The sequence below is a fragment of the Podarcis filfolensis genome (assembly GCF_964270895.1).
Source record: "Podarcis filfolensis genome assembly, chromosome: 8".
In the NCBI taxonomy this organism is placed as follows: Eukaryota; Metazoa; Chordata; class Lepidosauria; order Squamata; family Lacertidae; genus Podarcis; species Podarcis filfolensis.
Genome location: NC_139611.1, coordinates 4,055,087 through 4,077,267, shown reverse-complemented (window position 1 = coordinate 4,077,267; position 22,181 = coordinate 4,055,087). Strand labels below are relative to the sequence as shown.

The following is a 22,181-nucleotide window of genomic DNA, read 5'->3' as shown; positions in this document are numbered from 1 at the left end:
GGGGTTGCCATCCGCAGTCCAAATTTGTTTCTTTGAGAGTGTCAGATACAGCACCCAACCTCCCCTTGGGCTGTAAAGAGATGAAAAGGCAAATCAAGACTCCTAAGCAGGTGTCCCTTAGATCGTAACAAAACCTTCAACAAGACCACAAGGCAGACTACAAAAAACTCTCAAGTGAAAGCCAAAGGGCTTTCCAGACCCCAAGATATTGAAAATATGTGAAATGATTTCCTACCTGGAAATGTTTGGAATCTGTCCCCCATTTTTTTCCTGGCTGAAGAAATATTCACAGCACTACACACAACCTTCCCCCCACCCAAAAACCCCCAACCAAAATGCAGCAGCAGCAAAAAAACCAGACCCTCAGACTTATTTTATCCACCCTGTTTAGTTAAACTCCACAGCTTACTGAGTAGATTATAGGGCATATGAAGCCCTTTCCTTTGCCCTCAGCTCTCATGACGTGAACTTACCAAATAAACGCAATGCCTCAGAAGAGGTGGGCCTGTTGGTGACCGGGGGGGGGTAGTGAGAGGAGTGAGGTAGACAGAGAAGATGGAAAACAACAGGACCTTTTAAAAGTATATAATCCCTTCACAGCCAGAAATGTTAAACATGACAACGCCTGCTGCAAACTGTTCTGAGGAAGCGCCTTTGACAATGCCACAAGAAAAACAGGTGCTTTGATAAAATAATTTTATTCTGATATGCCCGTCGATCTGGGAAATTTAAAATTGGCTGAATCAACTGGCCTGTTTGTTTCACATATGTGAGAAAATGCTTCTGTTCAGCATGGCTTGGGCCAGCCTTCACTAACTTGGTGTCCTCCCAGCCAACAAGCTGATGGGAGCTGTAGTCTATAGCATCTGGTGGGCACCAGGTTGGGGAAGGAGGGACTGGTTACTACCTTACCAGAGGCAGAGAGGGTGGAACGCTCAATGCCTTGTGCTTCTCCATCTCTGTGCTGCTCTGCAACATCTTCAGTGAGATGTGCAAGCTCTCTCTGTGCTCCACTTCAGGAATTGCGGAGAAAACAGGAAGTAAAGAACACGAGAAGAGAGGCAAAGGGGGGCCATCTAGTCCAGCATCCTGTTCTCAGTGGCCAACCAGGTGACTCAGCGGGAAGTCTAAAAATAGGGTTTGAGCACAACAGCACTCTTCCCCCTGGTTTCCAGCCGGTGATATTCAAAGGTGTTAGGGGACACATCATGCTCCTTCTAGGATAGTTTGTCCACCTTTGGTCTCCACTCTGCACTCAGTTTTCACCTGTGGCTCTAGAAGCTGTCTGCATGTGACAGCAGCCACACCCGGGAACAGCCTCGACTGGCCAGCTAAGCAGGTGAGGGGAGCAGATTGGTCTGAAACCCTCAGTGAGTTAGGGACTTGCCCTGCATGTGGAGACAGACTCCGGCGGATTGAGTGGACGAGGCCAAGAATGGGTCCAACATTCAAAAAGGCGGTTTCTGCATGTGCTGTAGAGGGAAGTGAGGGGAGATGGGACTCACCCACCTGGGGAGGTAGCCCATCTAAGGAAAAGGAAAACTCCGATCCTAAACCTTGCAGGATATCTTCAGGAAAAGAAAAGGCTAAGGAGTAAACTCTACACAAATGTGGAATGGAATCACAAAGGCAGTTGGATGGCACCTTGTACACCTCCTTCTGGCAACTCCTGCAGCCAAGCTGGTGGCAAATGTATTGCTCTGCCTTTCCTTTGGACCATATTAGTGAGACTGAGGAGGGGTCCTGTCGTTTGGGCAGCCCAGGACCTCTATCTATACACACCGCCCAGGTTTGTGCCCCGGGGAGGTCACTTTGATGCGGCTAACACAGCGGTTTTTCACCCCTGGAAGTGTACTCCATTGTCTCTTGAGACCAGGGGTGCCAACTTGAATAAAATATTGTGGGGGCCGAGGCAAACCCAGCCCTGCATAATTGATTGCATGACGCAGTGCGCACACACCATTTGAATGGGAATGCCCATCAACTTTGTGGGGGGCCGGTCCCCTCAGATATTTTATTGTGGGGGCCAAATCCCCCATGGCCCCTAGGAGCTGGCTGCTATGCTTGAGACAGACGGATGCCAACAAGAACTTTCTCCAACAGTGCAGGAAAACATAGCCATCAATATCCCTCTCCTGCATGAATTTGTCTAATCCTCTATTACAGCCTTCCCTGTTGGTGGCCATCCCACTGAGCCCAGAAGGAGCCATTTCCATAGTTTAACTATGTGCTGTGTCAAGAAACACTTCCTTTTATCAGTCCTGAATCTTCCGGCATTCATTTTCACTGGATACCCACAAATTCTAATATAATTGGAGAGGAAGAAAAATACCTCTCTGTCCACTTTCCACATGGAATCCATATCTTAATGCCCTTCTATCGTGTCCCTTTATTCTCTCCTCCCTCAATCAAACACCCCAAATACTGTAATGTTGCTCCTTCCTCTTGATCATTTTGATTGGACTTTTCTGAACCTATTCCAGCTCCACCATGTTCTTTTGAGGTGAGGCAACCAGAAATGTACACAATATTCCAAGTGTGATCACACCATAGATTTGTATATTATGATATTAACAATTTCAATCCAATTCTAACCACTATGGAGGGAGCTGTACCCGAAATTACAGGAACTTAAGATTTGGATCTCAATCCTTAGTAGAAACAAATAGCTCGTCCTTTCGATAATTCTGACAAACAAAATAGGTAAAGCATCAGTCTCAGGGAATCAGAAACTGCTGGACGAGGCCAATTGTCCATCTAGTCCAGCACTCTGTTCTCACAGTGGCCAACCAGAAAACCCAAAGGAAAACCCACAAACAGGATTTAAGGACCAGAGCCCTCTTCCCTTCTGTGGGTTCCAGTAACTGGTGTACAGAAGCATTGCTGCCTCCAATTGTGGATCTTGGATTTACAACAGTAAAAAGCAGTTGTCTAACACAAGAGGACAACAAGAGCAGATGACTGGTTTAACCTTTGCCCCTTAATGAATATCCATCATTACTCACTCCTATGAAAACATCATGCAGTGTTGTATTGGGGATTTCATAGTCTGGGATAGGGGGCAAATATTGGCCTTTGCCCCAAACACTGAGTGGCTGAGCTAGCCATGGAGAAGGGCCTCACCAGAGACTTGAGATGGGCAGTGCAGCGTGTCTCTGTGTGCAGAACAAAGAGGCCCACTGGTCTCCCCCCCCCCCGGGATCCTTGCAACTTCTTGGCCTCTGGCCGCCCCTGCCCACCCTAATGACGGACATTGTGCTAATGATTTTGTAAAACCCAAGCAAAGTTCCTTACTGAGTGCACCATGGAAAGCAGACAACTATTTTGGTATGCAAAATGCTAAGCTTTCCTAAGGAGCTTACAGACTAGGCTGCATGGAATAGACGGGAGTGAACAATTCCATGTTGGCCTCCAAAGCAAAGTCTGCAGACTCTGCCATTCGCAATGGAGGATATTAAAATGGTAAACTGTGTGTGTGTGTGTTCTCTTCACTTCTGTGTTTCCCACAGCAAACAGATACTTTATCCCAAACATCTCTCTCTCCCTTTTAATTTTAAGCTTTCAAGCAACAATGGAGTTCTGGCTCCCAGGGCCATAGCTAGAGGGTGGCCAGGTGGGCCCCTGCCAGGGGCACATGTGAGAGGGGGGCGCAAAATCGGCTAAAAATATGTCCGTAAATAAAAATATTGATTATTGCCTCGTAAGAAAAAGTTTTAAATTGATGGTGAATTGAATTGGGGGGGGGGTTGGAGGAGAGGCGGAAATAAGAGCTAATTTGTCTGTGGCCAGGGGACGCAATCTGGACAGTTCTGCTAGGGGCGCAAGATCACCTAGCTATGGCTCTACTGGCTCCTTAGTCAAAGAGAGCATGCAACCTTCCTTTTTTTGGTAGCATAATGTGATCTGTCTTGCAAACGTTAATCTGCAAAAAACAAACGAATCCCACCCTCAAGTGCAGGTAGGGAGTTCGACTGGATGATCTTGGCAAGAGAGATCTGATTGCATATGCAGAGCCACCAATTTAGTTCTTGTAGAGATGTGTTTTCAACTTCTTCCTGATTCTGCAGCTTCTACCTCACTCCCCAAATAATGCATGATGAGCTGTGTGGAAATCAGGCGTTGTTCCTTTTTCCTTTTGCATGCAGACTGCAAGGAATTGTGATCGCTTGCCCTCCCTCTCTGCTGTCAAAATTTAGCTTGTGGGCTCCCAGAGGCAGCAACTGGTCTTTCATTTAGGCAGGGTTGGCAGCAAAGGTTGACATGGTTGGGCATTTGCTGGGGACCCGGTTGACAAGAGCCCCCAGGACCTGCTGCAGGACGGGCACACGTCCTCCAAAACCTGGAGCCAATACTGTGTTTACGGTACCATGTATACTGATAGTAGTGATGCAGAGATAATCATGATGATGCTAAGGAATTCTTGGCCTTATGTCTCCCCCTTTTCCTACTCACTAGTCCTGCTGGCATTGTCGTTTCCATTCTCATAGCTGATCCTGCCCCCGTCGTCTGTGTCTGAGCGGTCCTGGCGCTCATAATGCCTCTCGCTGTCGCCGTTCTTGTCCCGACTGGACGACGATCTCCTCCTGCGCCTCTTTCTCCTGTAGCCACGTGGCACTGGCACCCCAATGTAGATGGAATGGTAATCTGCTAGGAAGAGGAAGAGACAGAGGCGAAGAGAGAGTGCAAGGGAGGGAGGATCAGAGGGGGAAGAAAGAGAAATGCCCACAAGGCAAAGCTCCAAAACCATTCCCAACAAATCTCTTGGGCTCTCTTTCATTCTGTCCCTGGCTCTGTTGGAGGGTATGGAGTTATGTGACCCCCGAAATACCACCATTAGAAAAAATCTGAAGGCAGCCCTGTATGGGGAAGGTTTTTTTTTTAAAAAAATAATGTTTAAAGTTTTATTACAGTGGTACCTTGGTTTTAGAACAGTTTAGTTTATGAACAACTTGGAAACAGAACACTGCAAACCCAGAAGTGGGTGTTCCGGTTTGTGAACTTTGCCTTGGAAGATGAACATGTTCCGCATCCTGTCAAGTGTGTTCCATTTGTCATTTGTAAAAAAAAAAAAAAAGAGCCTTCCTGTTGAGTCTGTCGGCTGTTGAGTCCTGAGAACCCACGCAACACAGAGGTGATATTTGGAGCTTTTGTTTTTGCTATTTTTTTGCATTTTTGTTTGTGTGGCTTTTTCATTTTTTTGACTGTGACTTGTTCTTCATTTTATGGGACTGACTTGTGACTGTGGCTTGTGACTTTGTTTTTGTGACTGTGTGGAACCCAGTTCAGCTACTGATTGATTGATTGTGTGACTGCAGAAATGGATACAAGCCCCCCATCCAAACAATGACTATCATCAGTGCACCTAAGAAAAAACAATAATTTTAATTTTTATCACCTACAATACTGTCTTATTTATTTTATAGTACAGTACATTGATTATTACTTTCATTTTATGGATCAGTGGTCTCATTTGATAGTAAAATTCATTTTAAATTGCTGTTTTAGGGGTTGTTTTTAAAAGTCTGGAACGGATTAATCTGTTTTGCATTACTTTCTATGGGAAAGCGTGCCTTGGTTTTAGAACGCTTTGGTTTTGGAACAGACTTCCGGAACGGATTAAGTTTGGGAACCAAGGTACTAGTGTATGTCATTTCAACAAGTTAATTAATTAATTAATAATAATAATAGAAGCTGAACAGGGAAAACATGCAAGGGCGATATTTTCTTCATGCTGATGTTCAGATGCCCCATAAAATGGGATGCTTGGAGGGTCTGTAATTGTACCCTGCCCACCTGACCAGGTTGCCCCAGCCACTCTGATGGTTCTGCTTTGCCTCTGCAGTTAGAGGAAGCAATGTTTCTGAATCCCACTTGCGGGAAACCACTGGAGGGGAGAGAGCTGTTGTACTTCAGTCCTGCTTGCAGGTTTCCCACAGGTGTATTGTTGGCCAATTTGAGAACAGGATGCTGGACTGGATATGCCAATGGCCTGACCCTGCAGGCTCTTCTGATGCTCAGATTTTCCGAGTTTTGTAGCCATAAAGGTTTTTGTTGATTGTGTTTATTACGATTAGTTTAGTATTTCTGGTGTGTTTGTAAGTCACTTTGGGTCATTTTAACAAGCGAAATAATAATAATAATAATAATAATAATAATAATAATAATAATAATAATAATAATAGAAGCTGAACAGGAAAAACATGCGAGGACAATACAGTCGTACCTTGGTTTTTGAACATCTTAATTCTCGAACATTTTGGCTCCCAAACGCCATAAACGTGGAAGTGAGTGTTCTGGTTTGTGAACAATTTTTGGAAGCCAAACAGGGCTTCTGTGGCTTCCGATTGGCTGCAGGAGCTTCCTGAAGCTAATCAAAAGCCGTGCTTTGTTTTTGGAAGTCAAACGGACTTCCAGAATGGATTCCGTTTGACTTCCAAGGTACGACGGTATTTTCTTCATGCTGATGTTCAGTTGCCCCATAAAAAGGAGTGTACAAGGGTGAATGCCTTCGCTAGTGGCCACAATGGAAGCCAGACAGATCAAACTGTGACACATGGAGTCAACTTACCATCTTCATCATCATATCGCATCCTGGAGGTGCTGAGGCCTCTCTCGCTCATTGCATCTTCATCATCCATCATGGCCAATCAGGGGATGCTTAGAGAGTACAAAGAGTAGGAGGAACAATTAAAGTCTTCTGGGTTTGGTTTTGTAAGAAAATCATTTTTACTGTTATTTCTCATCAACTCAGGACCTACACAACATAAGAGAGAGCTCCTCCACATCCCTGTCTTAGCAATCCATGAAAACAAAGGCAGTGTCGTCAACACAGTGTAGTCAAGCTGGCACATTTTCACCCCATCTTTCTTCCTCCCTCTCCTGTAAGGAACTTCCTAACAGAGCAATCCTGTCTCTTTAAAAAATTGGATGTCCTTTTATCCAGATCTCTAGGTAAGATTTTGCTAAGCCTCAGTGCAGTAGGCAAATTAGAGTCCTGTATGACATTAGCACCATCGCGTGCCACCACCTCCATTTTATTTGGATGCTGCCTTTCTACAAAAAATGATGCCCAAAGTGGCTTACAATAACAATGAGAACAATAAATCACAAAATATGGGTTGCCATATTTCAAAAAGTGAAAATCCAGACACAAAAGCTAGAGACACAAAAGCTGCTGGGGGGGCAATATATCAAAAAAAGTTTTTTTACCTATTTTTTTAAAGACATTCTCCAAAAAATCAACTCTTCTGATATGCCAATATGGGCTGCCATACACCTGGGTTTCCCTGGACATTTTAACCGGGTTCCAAAAAATTCCACCCAAAAATTCCACAATTTTTGACAGACGAATCCCGGCTATGTCCAGGAAATTCCAGACGTATGGCAGCCCAAACAAAACCTATTGTCTCAATAGCAATTTCACTATAACGGCAATAACTAAACTGGAAGGTATATCAATATCAACATAACTTTATAACACAAATCTTATAAACTATGGTGTTATGGGCAGCAGAAGTTGCTGAAATAAATAAATCAAAAATATTATTTGATGGGGAGGGGCGACAGGGACAAAGCCACCCCCCTTACAGCAATTCTGGATCCTGGGACTACTCAACTAGTTCTCCATAGTTGTCGCAGGGTGGGCTGAGAAGGTTGCTTCGCAGTTAAGTTTTCCACAATAGTTTAACTGTTTAAATTGTTATGCTTTTTAACTAGCTTCTGGTTTTTTTGTATATTTTAATTACAATTTTTTAAAATGCTCTTATAGAATTGTCTTATTGTGTGTGCCTTTTAATAATTGACGGATTTTGTAATTGATTTTACACTTGCAAACCGCTTAGAAGCCATTTGGGCATGTGATCAGTAAATAGTAAATAGCAGTAAATTCATAAATAGTAAATAGGTAATCAAATCTCCTCCACGTAGCATTGGCTGTTAACCTTTTACCTGTGAATCCCAGCGGGGGAGAAGAAAACAGAAATTTCTGATCCAGCGGGTAACTGGCCAAGAAATCAGAGAAGATGGCGAATTGAGTGATTGCTGATGTGCTAGTCTTTGTGATGGTGCACTTCTAAAAATGGCACCAGCCTGATCATGCAAGCCAGTGATTAGTCACAACCAATGTAAGTGTCAGCAAGGGGCTTTTCCTCACCAATATTTTAAGGCTTACCCGAACAGCTTCTTCATGCTACTGAACTCCATTTTGCCAGGGAAGGCGAACTAAGCAGAGGCTTAGGGAACTGGCACAAGAGCATCCTTTACCTTCAGGAGTGATGCTTACCAACTAGACAAAGGGATGTGATCCCTCAAGTGCCTTCCTCTCTGCCTAGTCTCAAACGCAATCAAGTCACCCAAGGCATGCTGACTCTTGGGCCTTTCAAAGAGCCCCAGTAAAGGCAGACCCATGCCTAAAGCACTGGCACACTCACTACAGATACCTGGTCAGCCATCAACACCTATTAGCATTTGTCACGTATAGGAACCCCATCATAGGAAGCTGCCTTTTACTGCCCCAGACCACCTAGCTTAGCATTGTCTACAATGGTCATAGGCACCAGCTCTCCAAGGTTTCAGGTAGCCGTCTCTCCCAGCCCTACCTGGAGATGCCATGGCTTGGGACCAGGATAACCAGCAAGATCATCTCACTCCTTATATACCCAGCTGAGGTGAGGGCCTCTTGCAGGTGCTTTCTTATCAGGAGGCCTCTTCCACACAGTGTAGGAATCGGGCCTTTTGTGTAGCGGCCCCTGCCCTTTCAAATTTGCTCTCCTGGAGTGTTAGGCAGGCACAACCTCCTAGGCTGCCTTTTAATTGCCTGCTGAAGACCTTCCTTCAACACGTTTCAAAGTTGAGGTCTGCATCTGTACTGGAATTGTTTTAAAGATGTTTTTATTGTGTTTCTGCTTTCAGTTTGCCACCCTGGACTCCTTTCAGAGCAAGGGCAGGATATAAATAAAATGAATAAATAATCGAACAAGGAGGCAAATAGAGGTGGGGACTCATGTGACTGAATGACACTCCCCCATACTTCTTTTTTGAATGCCCTGAACCTAGAAAACATGAATGGCACTGGGAAATCTAAGCTAGCACCCTTCCCCTTTGTGTCTAATTTTACGGGGGGGGGTGAGTTATGGGGGATCATTCAACCAGCTGCCACCTGCAATCTAAAGTGGCCCAGGCACACACAAGTTTATCACCTCATCTGCTGCTTGTGAGATGTAGGTCACACAGTCTACTTATTAAGGCAGAATTATTGAACAGCAGCATATTCATCCACAAAGAGTGTTTCTTCCAAGGCTCAGCTTAAGCCATAGGGTCAAATTTCTATTCTGTGGCATCTTTCCCTGTATAGCACCTGCAGAGTATCTGAGTCTTTTTTTTAAAAAATAAAATAAAAAAAATCATGAATGCATATTAGTTTGCTAATTATTTCATGTGCCCTGATTGCCCTTCATGGGTGTCTGAAAATGAAAGGGTGATTGCTCATGGCAGAAAAATCAATCCCCTCCAAAGTCACTTTGAGACTGAACCAGCAGCCAACACCCATTCAGGGCTTCCACCCGCTGCAAACTAAGAGCTGGAATCCATTCATTTCATTACTGCAACACCCTGACCAACAACTAAGAGAAAATATTGTTGCATTGCAGCTGATTAAGGAATATAAATACTGATTTAAATATTTATTATGACTGCTGCCAGCCAACTGACAAAATTTTAGTTGATTAATCACCTGAGTTTTTAAATCAGCCTATTGCAGTGACTTTACAAGTAGCCCCACCACACTGCAAGACTTAAAAGATAAGTTGCAATATCCCAAATAGGCTTACTATGGAGTAAGTATCACTGAAGTCAATAGGCCTTTTCTTTGGTTAAACACGCACAAGGTCAAGCTGTTAGTTGATTAAAGCACCCATGAGAGCTTTTTGCCTCTTTGATATCCCACTTTCCTTTTTTGTTGAATGAAAATACTAAGCTAGGAGAAACCACAGCGCTCAGTGTTAATGCAGGCTGCCCACCTCTCCCTTTTCTGAACAATCCCAGCACCTGACAGGACTACAAAAGTTGAATAAGTATTGTTCTACTCACGCTTGAAACGTCCCAGGAAATACTCCAAACTGAGTTCAGGGGATCTGCAGCCAGTCTGGGGCTCTATCAGGTCTCGGGTGGCTGAAGAATGAGCATAGAAGTCACGGATGCAAGGGCACTATTGACTCCCAGTGCCCAAGGCTGGACAGCCTCCCAAATGAGGCCATCAGGATTGATTCTTTCAGAGCACCGTGACATCACATCATGGGACACAGATAGATCCCCACAGACGTTGCACCAGCAAATACTGCTTCGCTCAGATAAATGCAATCAGCTTAAAGTAGCCAGTCTTCAGGTGGTCCACAAGCCAAGATGGATTTTCGTTTAGGGCTCTGATCTGTTGGAACTCACGGGTGGAGGGACTGAAAGGTCACAGTGGATAAAGTTTAGGTGAATTGTTTGGATGGGCAAAAGTGATGGAGTTTCTGAATGATACAGAGGGAATGGACTCTAGCATTGAGCACCAGATAGGAACAGCAACATATCCTGTTGGGAGGGCCATATCTGTCAATTTCACTTTCTCTCTTAAAATCAGTTCTCTGCTTTTTAGCACCAATGTCTGTTTTTTAAAACAAAACAAAACAAACTCCTCATGAAAATTCAGCAGCATTTTAAATGCAATTTTCTCTTAATGAATTCTTGCCTAATATACACATTTTTGCAAAGCAATTCCCCCTAATATAATACATTTTTGTATTAGTGAATACATTTTTGTATTCACTAATCTATGCGTTTCTAGGCACACTTAACCCCACTGTATGCATTTTGTAAACATTACTTGGCAAGAGAAGAACTGAGTTTCCAGATTCAGAGAACAGTAAATTTTGGAGGCTTTTGGTGTTTCTGCTTGCTTATTGTTCTTGAAGGTGCAAAAGGAGGTAGCTTCACTTTTAAATGTGTGCTGAATCAAATTTATGCCCCATGCCTCCTACCAGCTATGATAAAAGCATCTGGAAAGGCCGGTCCTCAAAATTTGAGCCTCAAATGCAAGTTGCACCATTTCAGTAACCTCTCACATTTGCTTTAACCCACTATGCTGATTGCCATAACCTACACTGCAAAAAATAAAAGGTACCACTATTTGAATAACCCTAGAAATCATTCTTTGTTTGACAAGTGTTGTTCTATGACATCCCATATAAGAAGTTCAAGGGATCAGAGGCAACCTGTACCCTGAACTGATACAGAAGTCATGGATTGAATTCTTCAATAAAAGCTCTGGGATTTCCTGAGCCATGAGTTTGAGGCTTTCATCCAAGGGTGGGAATGAGGATAGCTGTATGTGTCATGTATGTATCATGTGCTCTGAGCTGTGCCCCCTGTGCTAGCTTAACCATCTCAGAGATGCCTCACTGGACCCTCTAGAGACCCCATCCTGAGCCCTGCCTTGATCCCCAATTCTCCCCCATCACCCCCTGCACCTCAGGTACAATGGTAACGGTGGACCAGGCAGGAAGCCCAACATCATTAGGCTGGCATACAGTTTTAGTAGCAGGGGTCTTCAGGGCAGAAGACTCAACTTGGGAGGAGCAAGCAGGCCCAGCTGAAGCCATCGCTCATCAGAGGACCAGGAAGAAGCAGGGACTATTTCAGTCTGTCTCCTCTGGACCTCTACTAGATTATCAGCAGCTCCCTTTGGAGCGCAGTACCCCCCCCCCCAGCACCTGCTATGACTAGGTTGCTGAATCTGGCAAATGCAAGCCCATAGTGCTCCTGGCCCCAGTGATTAGGCTGTCGATGGCTACTAGCCACATGACTATGCTCTGCCTCCACAGTTGGAGGCAGCAATGTTTTAAAATACCAGTTGCTGAAAACCACAGGAGGAGAGAGTGATCTTGTGCTTGAGTCCCGCTTGCTAGTTTCCCACAAACATCTGGTCAGCCACCGTGAGAACAGGATGCTGGACTAGATGGACCATTGGCCTGATCCAGCAGGCACTTCCTATGTTCTTAAGTTCTCATTGTGCAAGGGAGAAAAGGGCACCCGGAACAGATACTTGCCATGACTAGCTCCAGATCTCTCTTCTAATAGGAGTGTGACCCCTCTGGCAGCTCATACAAGAACTGCAGCAAGAGCTGCAGACAAGGCTTCGTTTGCCAGGCAAACAAACAGGACCAGACATGAAAGGGCTGCCATTCCTATCACACCTGGCAACTCACTCCCAGTTGTGTAGCCACTGATAGGATGACCCAGAAAATGGGTTTAAGTCTCTACCGGACATATGCTAATCAGAATCCACTATAGTTGTTATGGTTTGAAATGGACAATTGATTCAAATGACAATTAGCGGTGAATTAGGTGAGGTGCATACATCTCCAACTGTGATTAACAACCAGTTCCTAAAATTCTATTTGGACCTATATAGTAAACCAGAAGAGGTACCAGAAGAGGTTATGGAATTTTTATTTATTTTTTAACTACCGTGGCTAGAAAACACATGAAAACAACTATTGATGTCTCCAATATCAGAAGTCGAGATTAGGGAAACAATCTGAAATATGGCAATTGGTAAAGCACCTGGGCTAGATGGTTTTCCAGTGGAATGATATAAAAAATATATTAATCTCCTGTCACCTAGATTATATCACTTATATGATAAGATATTTAGAGAAGGAATCAGCTTAACACTATTCAACCAGGCTTATATTACTGTTCTTCCAAAGCCCGGCAAGGACCTCACACAATGTGCCAACTAGCGCCCAATTTGTTTGATAAACATTGATACAAAAATATTAACAGTGATACTGACAAATAGACTGCAAGGAGTAATACAAACTATTATTAAAAATTACCAAACAGGGTTTATAAAGATGAGACAAGCTGCAGATAACATCAGGCTGGTAGTGGATTTGATAAATTTAAACAGAAATAGTGAAGATTTAGCTATACTATCTCTAGATGCGGAAAAAGTTTTGATAAGGTCCACAGACAATAGATGGAAAAAGTACTACAAAAATTTGGTTTTCTATTTGACTTTATAAAATGGATAAACATATTATATTGCTCTCCTACACCTAGACATCATAATGTCTGCACCTTTCGCATTATCTGGAGGTCTAGGCAAGGCTGCCCACTTTTGCCTTTGCTTGGAGCCCCTGGCATGTATTATTATTAGACAGCATAAGGAAATATTTGGTGTAATTCAAAACTCACTTGAATACAAATTGGTAAGGTTTGAAGATGATATTCTTCTGTTTATCACGAAACCTCACAGTACTGTTCCAATATTAATGCAAAATATAGATGTTTTGGCAACATCTCTGGATATTCTATAAAAGTAAAGGGACCCCTGACCATTAGGTCCAGTCGTGACCGACTCTGGGGTTGCGGCGCTCATCTCGCTTTATTGGCCGAGGGAGCCGGCGTTTGTCCGCAGACAGCTTCCGGGTCATGTGGTCAGCATGACTAAGCCGCTTCTGGCGAACCAGAGGAGCGCACGGAAACGCTGTTTACCTTCCCACCGGAGTGGTACCTATTTATCTACTTGCACTTTGTGCTTTCGAACTGCTAGGTTGGCAGGAGCTGGGACCAAACAACGGGAGCTCACCCCGTCGCAGGGATTCGAACTGTCGACCTTCTGATCAGCAAGTCCTAGGCTCTGTGGTTTAACCCACAGCGCCACCCGCGTCCTGGATATTCTATAAACTGGTCCAAATCAGAGTTGATGTTAATAGGAAATAACTTTTGGGTTGAACTGTTTAAACAATACCAATTTCATATTTGCATAGACAACATTAAATATCTAGGCATATTAATACAACAAGACTTATCTAAATTAGCGTCATTAAACATCAACAGAATGAGGTATCAATGGACATCAGCAGATGGGAGTCATTGAACCTGACCGTGTGAAGAAAAGTCAATGCTCTTAAAATGAATATAATACCTAGACTAGTTTATATCTTAAGAGGAATTCCAATTCGTATACTGAACAAATACTTTCACAAAATTAAATCTTTGTTTCGAAAATGCCTTTGGGGCTCTTCAGTTCCAAGAATATCTATGCAAAAAATGCAAATACCAAAAAAAGGAGGAAGATTTGGGATCCCAGACTTAGAATTATATCACCAAGTGTATTTACTGTCAGGTACACAATTCTGGAGATCCACAACTGAGAACAACTGTCCAAATTGGGCTACTTTGAAATATTTTACAGCCTCAGAGACCCCAGAGATTTTGAAGCAGTTGATTAATTCTTACGCAACAAAAAACATATATAAATCTTGGTTACTAGCAAACCAATTTGATATACAGGTATTGAGGGAGGAATATAAGAAAGAATTAGAGATCTAAATTCTGACCACGCAGTGAGAAATTGTTTAAACAAGGGTGTCCCTGGACCTTAAATTGAGGCTCATACAAGAAAAAATAACATTTGGAAAATACTGGACCCCATTACGTTTGTTTTTACAAAGGCCACCTAAGGTATCTAACTGTTGGAGATGAAATAGGGATGATGCTTCTCTAAAAGATATGTTTTTTCATTGTCCTATATTGAAAGATTTTTGGCAGAAGGTAACTGAAACTATCAACAGAACTGTACGGAACAACCTTACATTTACAGAGCAAAATATCCTTTTGAATTATATGCCCAGCACATGGAACCTTACAAAAGGACAATACAAGTGGATTCTCCATGCCCTGACCATTGCAAAAAGACTGATGTTGATAAATTGGAAAAATAAAAATGTGGCTCCCTTCTACGACTGGATTGAAGACTTATACAAACTTGCAACATGTGAGCAACTTGTATATAAATGCAGACTTGCCATGGACAAATTCAGTGATATTTGGAATCCATTCTTACAAATACTTTAATAGGTTAAGATCTGGTGAAGTACAATAACAGCTTTGTAAAGTATACAATTTTGGGTTTTTCTCCCTCCCCGCTTTACTTTCCCTTCTACATGGGTGCTGTTTCTCTGTTTCTATTTCTTTTATTTACGTCTCACCATGTTTAGTGCACATATAATTATGTACTTTTTAACTTTCAATAAAGATGTCTGGTAAAAAATAAAATAAGTTACAAGAAAGGAGATTTGAAGTAAACATCAGGAAGAACTTTCTTGTACAAAACTGGGTCAAATACATGTTGGAAATGTAAAGAAGGGACTTTTTATCATATGTGGTGGGAATGTAAAGAAGTTAAAAATTTTTGGGAAATGATATATAATAAGTTGAAGAAAATGTTTAAAATGACATTTGTTAAAAAACAAGAAGCATTTTTGTTAGGGATTGTAGGCCAAGACCTGCCAAGGAAAATAAAGAATTTATTTATGTATGCAACAACAGCGGCAAGAGTCTTGATAGCACAAGGTGGAAGAATGAGGAAATCCCGACAAAAGAACAGTGGCAAGAGAAATTGATGAATTATGCAGAACGGACTAAATTGACATACAAACTGCGAGATAAAGACAACTGTGACTTTAAAGAAGAATGGGAACTTTTCACAAATTATTTTAAAGACAACAAAATGAACTGGACTCCTTGGCAGGTTTTGAATAAACATAGACAAATTTACTGATTGATAACATGGTAGACAGATAATGTAAGGATTCGTTTAATTTTATAACATGCAGAGAATAATATGTGTTGAGAAATCAGAGAGAGCAGCTGAGGGAAGCCTTTGAGGGAGGGGAGGGTGGGTTTGAGGGGGGTGGGGGGGAAAGAAAAAAAGGGGAAAATAATGAAAATGATATGTTTTGATATGCTGTTGTGTGGAAATTGTTAATAATTTATTGTTTTTAAAAGAAGAACTTTCTGATGGGGGAGGCTGTGGACTCTCCTTCCTTGGAGGTTTTTAAGCAGAGCATGGATTGCCATCCGCCATGGATGCTTTAGCTGGGATTCCTGCATTGGAGGGGGTTGGACTAGATGACCCTTGAAGCCCCTTCCAACTCCACAATGATTATATGATTCTACACGACCCCAAAGGGAAGCATGCAAACAGGATCTGAGCACAGGAGCCTTCTGGTTTACAGCAACTGGTGTTCAAAAGCATTGCTGCCTCTGACAGTGGAGGGAGAGCAGAGCCAGCTTGAGAGGTTTTGCTGCTTTAGGCCAACCCCCCGATGCCCCACCTGCCCCTGTGATGATGCCCCACTGAAGATTTGTGCCCCTGCCCCTCCCCCACCATCCTGCCCGCACTGCCACCCGCACCACCACTGTCCCCTTGCCAGGGGCTGTGGTGAGGGTGCAGTGGCAGCAGTGATGGTAACAGCATTGTGGCGGGGCTGGCAATGGAGCAACGGCAGGGGCGGGAGTCAGATCTGCTGCCCGAGGCAAGTGGCTTCACCTTGCCTCATTGACAGACCACCCCTGAGGCAGAGCAAAGCCTTCTCCTTCTCCATGAATTTGTCCAATCCTCTTTTAAAACCATCCAAGCTGGTCATTCTGCTCACTCCCTTCACCAACAGCTACATGTGTGGCAGTAGATGAGCTGGACTGGTGTCCAGCTTCAGTAATGGACTGGATGGGAGCAAATAAACTGAAGCTCAGTCCAGATGATTGATTGAAGCAGCTGAGTAGAGACAAAAAGGGGTCAGGCCATCCAGTGATAGTCTGGATCCATTTTACAGTCCTGGCAAAGTTGTCAGCCACTTTTCTATGGCTACCAAAACCATGAAACATGTATTCCAAGAAAGTCTCTGGCACATGGCCAGGAGAAATCTAATGATCAGCTGGAAGTCCCAACCACACCCCGTCAATGGACACTGGAGAAATAGTCTCTTGGCATGAAATAAATGGCACCTTCAGCAACCTCAGTTTGAGAGAGAGACAAATAGATCCATTTGGGCTTCTATCAGCCTCTCATTTTCCAATCTTAATTTCAGTTTGCCTCATTTCTGGCACACCACAGGGATGTGTGCTAAGTCCCTACCTGTATTCATTGTATACATACGAATGTGTATCATCTGACCCATTTACTGCAATTATTAAGTTTGCAGATGACACTACCATAATGGGTTTAATAACAGGTGGAGACGAATCAGCATATAGAGGGGAGGTCCAAAAAATATCTACATGGTGCCTAGGGAACAACTTGCACCTTAATATCAGCAAGACAAAGGAGATGGTGTTGGACTTTCGGGGGAAGAGAGGAGAACTAGCCCCACTGTACATCAGGGAGGGCTGTGTGGAGAGAGTCTCTTCCTTTAAATTCCTAGGAGTTTATCTCAGTGAAGACCTTACTTGGAAAATCAATACAACCCAGGTGGTTAAGAAAGCCCAACAGAGACTCCATCTCCTCAGAGTATTACGAAAGAACAGTGTCAATCAACATTTGATGGTCTCCTTCTACTGGTTCACAATAGAAAGTGTCCTTTCATACTGCATCACGGTGTGGGACGCTGGTTTGACATCAACTGATAGGAAGTGCCTACAGACGGTGGGGAATACAGCACAAGATATTATGGGCTGTCCCGTGAATCCACTGGATGACATTGAAGAAGAATGTTGCATCAGGAGAGTGAAGAAATTCTCAGGAATGATTCACACCCTGGCTGGCACTTTCTTGATCTCCTGCCCTTGGGCAGAAGATATAGAAGCATGATTAGTTGCACCAACAGGGTAAAGAACAGCTTCTATCCGTGGGCTGCTGAATGAAAAGATAACAACAGGGCAACTGACTTTTGGGTTTGGTGTGTGTGCGTCAGTAAACGAGGGGAATTAAGACTAAGAGAGCTGAGTGGGGGGTGCTCATTTAATCTCACTGTATACAAGTTGTACAAGTGACAATAAAGTATTTCAATATTTTTGCTTCAGAGTGGATTTTTTAAAATTTGCATGCATTTTCCTGCACACTCCTCTAACAGACACATTTTTCTCTGATACTTGGCCCAATATACTCTTTTTTGCAAGCAGATGTCCCCAGTACAATGCATTTTTCTTCATATGTTTACTATATACAACTTGGTGCACACTTCCCCCTTTTGGTTTTTCTTTTTTGGTGTGCATTTTTTGTTGAGGAATCACACTGCAATATTTGAAGAAGTGTGAATTTTGAAAGACAGCTGTGTCTTAGTCTTTGTACTGGCTCCATCAGGACAAATCAGAAAACGCAGAATCTGAACAAATCACTCCCTTGTGAATTTCAAAGCACACACACAGACACGCCAAACAACAAAAAAAGAAGCCCAATCAACTCTTTCCCAAACCTATAACAGTGCCTTTTGGTCCACAAGGTGGTGCTGCACAACCACACACTTTACTCTGCCGGAGGAAAGTGGGCAAAGGGAGAGTCAAGCCATTTCTTACGTTTGGATTTTTAGGCATTTTATTTGCGTGGACAGGCGGAGTCCCCAGATCCCTAGCGGTCCCCCCCCCGTCATGTGGAATAACGACTCAAGACAACGTGCTATGGGATTAAATTGGCCACAACTTTATTAAATTTCAAATGTGGGTAGACCTTGGCTCAGGCATTGGGCGTTCTCCCTCCCCAGTCCCCAGCGGGGGACCTAGGGAGCATCAGGGTTATCCAGTGTTTGTGTGGGGGATGGGACAGCTCTGGGGAACATATGTTCAAGCAGAGATAGCCGCCCCCGTTACGACGCCGCTGCAGGGGAGACCAATGACGACCTTTCGGCGTACGGTCAAAGCCTCCCTTCAGAAACCCCTTTAACGGGGAACCCTGGTATCGCCGCTGCAAAGAGGAAGATGGACAAAAGGATTCCGCCCAAGGCCTGACACCGCCAAAGTTGTGACGTTTTGCTACGGGAAAGGTGAAACCTGCCAATGCAGGGAAATTCCTTTCCGGCCCTTTGACAGCGACCTTAACGTAGCAGCGCTCGCATACCTGTGAAGAAAAGTTAACCTGCAAAACCTATGAAGAAAAGTTAACCTGAAAAATAAGGCATTAACTGAGGGTGGGTAGGGTGGGGGAAGCTCTGGAGCCAAGTGAGGATTCCCAGGTAAGATCCTCCCTCTATTGTGTGGGCAGGTAATCCCTCCCCTACCTGGCCTGATCTCCTTGGCAACGCTTCCCCCAGGTGGGATTGGACAACTGACTGAGGTAGGCGGAGACCTCCAGGTATCCCACCTGAGGGAAGGCAAAGCCAAGCCTATGCTGATGGAGCCGCTCCAGATCCAGGGGCTGCACGTGTCCACGCAAAGGGCGCCCCCCGTTTTATGTGGGGAGCGGTCATTGTCAACACCTGAAATGCCTGATATGGAGGGAAAGCCAAGAACCTTCTCTGTTGTTATGCAGGCCTAGCCATGCAGCCTCCCTCCCTCCTCAAGTGTGCTCCAAAGGGGCTGAGCAAAACAAAAGTGAAATCCAGAACAAGGCAGAAGTGTTGATGGTTGGCAGTCCATGCATTATGGAGGGAGGAGCATCACTTTTTCAACATGGGATCATACCCTTCCCAGACTAATCCTGAACCCTGTGTTGGGGAAAAGACATAATCAGTGGCAGGGCACCCGCTTGGCATGTAGAAGGTCCCAGGTTCAATCCCCAGTACCTCCAGGTGGGGCTGGGAGAGACGCTTGCCTGAAACCCCAGAGAGCCACTGCCAGTCAGTGTAGACAACAGTGAGATAGATGGGCCAGTGGTCCGAGTCAGAAAAAGGCAGCTTCCTGTGATCCTCCATGGATGCAAGTGCAAAATCAGCTGCATCTGTCCCACTGAGTGACAGGCAGTTGCCCATTGTCATACAATTATGGTTTAGCTTTACCCTGAATGACTGTAATGGACTTTGCATGGATCTGTCCTTGATGCTGGTTCAGCTTGATGGCTGGGTGTGATGGACATTTTCCACTGCTGAGTCACATAAAAAAATGATAAGAGGGGAGGGTTTCTAGGTCAGAGGGGGTCTTCCCAAAGAAAACTGAGCCATGGCATCTGTTTCTAGAACTCCCGCTCTGGGGTTGCCCCACATTCTCCCAGAATCCCATTTGGCTGGGGAAGCTCTTATCTGGGTTTAATGCACTTGTGAGCATGATGGTTCCCAGAGCAGGGTTCCTTCATGAGTGAGCTGACCAGCGCCACCTTTGGATTCAGTCCTTGAAACAGAAATTATCAAGCCAAAGAAAGCAGGAAGAAAAGCTGAAGAATGAAGAGGCAGCGCCAGCAGCAACGGAAACAAAAGCTTGCATGAAATGGAATGTTCTCCATTCTTGGTAGGACACAAATATAGAGGAATGCCATTCATTCATTCATTTCCCACCCTTCGCCCTAAGGTCCCAGGGCAGCTTGTAACATTAAAACAGATTAAGAACCATTTAAAACAACTTACACACATAAAATGAAGCCAAGTCCTAAACACAGGCATCTCAAGTGTCAAAAAGTGAAGAGATGTACCACCACATCACCATCATAATTATTATTATTTAAATTTGCATACTGCCCGATATTCGCAGGTCTCAGGGAAGTTCACAAGATAAAACCACAGTATAAAAATACAAAATACTTAATCAAAATAGAAACAAAACCAACCCAATAACCCCCCTCCAGCACATTTTCAAAGGGCATTGAATGTGAATGAGCCAAATGCCTGGTTAAAGAGGAACGTTTTTTGCCTGGCCCCTAAAGGTGTAAATGAAGGCACCAGCTGAGTCTCCTACGCCAAATGGGTGGCTGAAAACTTTTTATTCAGACAAGCATTTGTGTTTATTGTGTTTATTGAGATTGTGTGTTCTCCACTGCTATTACTTGTTTTTCTTACCAAGATTTGGCATTATTACATGGTTTGTATCACTGCAAACACAACAGCAGCTTTTCCAAGGGCACAGTCCCAAGGGCAACACTAGAGATTCAGCAGGCGCTTTCTGCACCAACTTTTAAGTGCCTTCTGGAAACTATGCTATTCCATCAGTCTTATGCTGGCGATTAACAAGAAATCATTCCACAGTAGTTCTCCAGTTTCCAATTTTAACTTTTTCATATGGTTTTCATTGTTTGATTTTACATACAGTTGTTGTGAACCACTTTGGGTGGTTTCTTTATGAATTCATGGTATATAAATACTCTTATTATGCATTTATTGGAGTTATATCCCACCTTTTCTTTCAATGAGTTCTAGGCGGCATACAAAGTAATCCCACAGCAGCCCTGTGAGGTAGGTTAGGCTGGGAGCAAGTGGCTGGCCCAAGGTCACCCAGTAAGCTTTGTGGCTGCGTAGGGATTTTTAAAATTAATAACAAACTAACAAAACTATCCACCAAATAGAGGGAAGAAGAGCTTTCATTAGGGTGCATTTACCTGGTTGTGGCAGTTCCAAATACCCAACAAAAAGTAAAGAGTCCAAACCAGCCCCCGCTTAGAAACTGTGCACTACTCAAAAGCAATGCATCTAACTCTTCCTGTTTAAGGAGTTCAGCCCCTCTGCAGCAGCTAGAGCTGCTCCTTGACCTGCTCCTTGACCTCCTTGCTGCCCCAGCCAGGCTAAATGCAGCAGAAAAAAGCCACACCAAGAGGAGTGCAGTGGGGGATCTTGCAGTCTCAAATTTCAGCTGTGCCCTGCACAACACCAAAATTCAGTGCCCCTCTGCCTCTAGCGCTCCACTATACATCATAGTTGCGGTGTTCCCAGCAACATCCCCAAGGCTCTGCGCCCAGTGCCACTGAACCGGTTGGGCTCCCCGAAATCCGTCTCTGTGCACAGGCAGCACTCCTGGCCAGCTCACTTCATTTTGGTGACTGGAGTTACAGTTATTTTGGGTACTTATTTGTCTGTTAGAAGCGGGCTCTCCAGAAATCCACTGCCTTTATTAGTCATCATTCAGCTGTCATGGCCAGTCCACAGTGGGCTAATTTGTGAAAGGCCCAGTGATGTATAATCTAACCTTTCACGAACTTTTCCAACCAAAATTCTATTATTATTTCCCCAAGGCCTTTTCATGCTTGCTGGGGTGCATTTGTGTTTACTGTTTTTCCTTCTTCATTCACTCTCCCTGTTTCTGAAGCTATTTCTTCTTCTGGCGATTGTGTAAGGTCATCTTGACCATCAGCATCTTATACCCATTCCTGCCCCAGTTCCAATCCCAAATCCTGTCTTAAAGACCTGATTCATGCAAGAACATAAGAAGATCCTGCTGGATCAGGCCAATGACTTGCCTCGTCCAGCATCCTGTTCTCACAGTGGCCAGTCAGATGCCCC

At 44.0% G+C, this 22,181-nt stretch overlaps 1 protein-coding gene across 3 annotated transcripts in view; it reads right to left on the bottom strand.

Moving 5' to 3' along the window:
- Nucleotides 1-10,157, bottom strand: part of SLC4A5 (solute carrier family 4 member 5) — a 78,799-nt gene extending 68,642 nt beyond the window's left edge. Inside the window, exons 1-3 of one of the 3 annotated variants that reach the window (XM_083629308.1) lie at nt 10,087-10,157; nt 6,569-6,657; nt 4,453-4,647 (exon numbers count right to left, since the gene is read on the bottom strand). In XM_083629308.1, the coding sequence (XP_083485434.1) occupies nt 4,453-4,647; nt 6,569-6,641 (268 nt within the window). In that variant the 5' untranslated portion in view covers nt 6,642-6,657; nt 10,087-10,157. Of the gene's footprint in view, nt 1-235; nt 385-473; nt 509-4,452; nt 4,648-6,568; nt 6,658-10,086 lie in introns of those variants that run through there. The other 2 variants (XM_083629310.1, XM_083629309.1) reach the window with 2 other exon arrangements.
- Between the last annotated feature and the right edge of the window lie 12,024 nt (nt 10,158-22,181).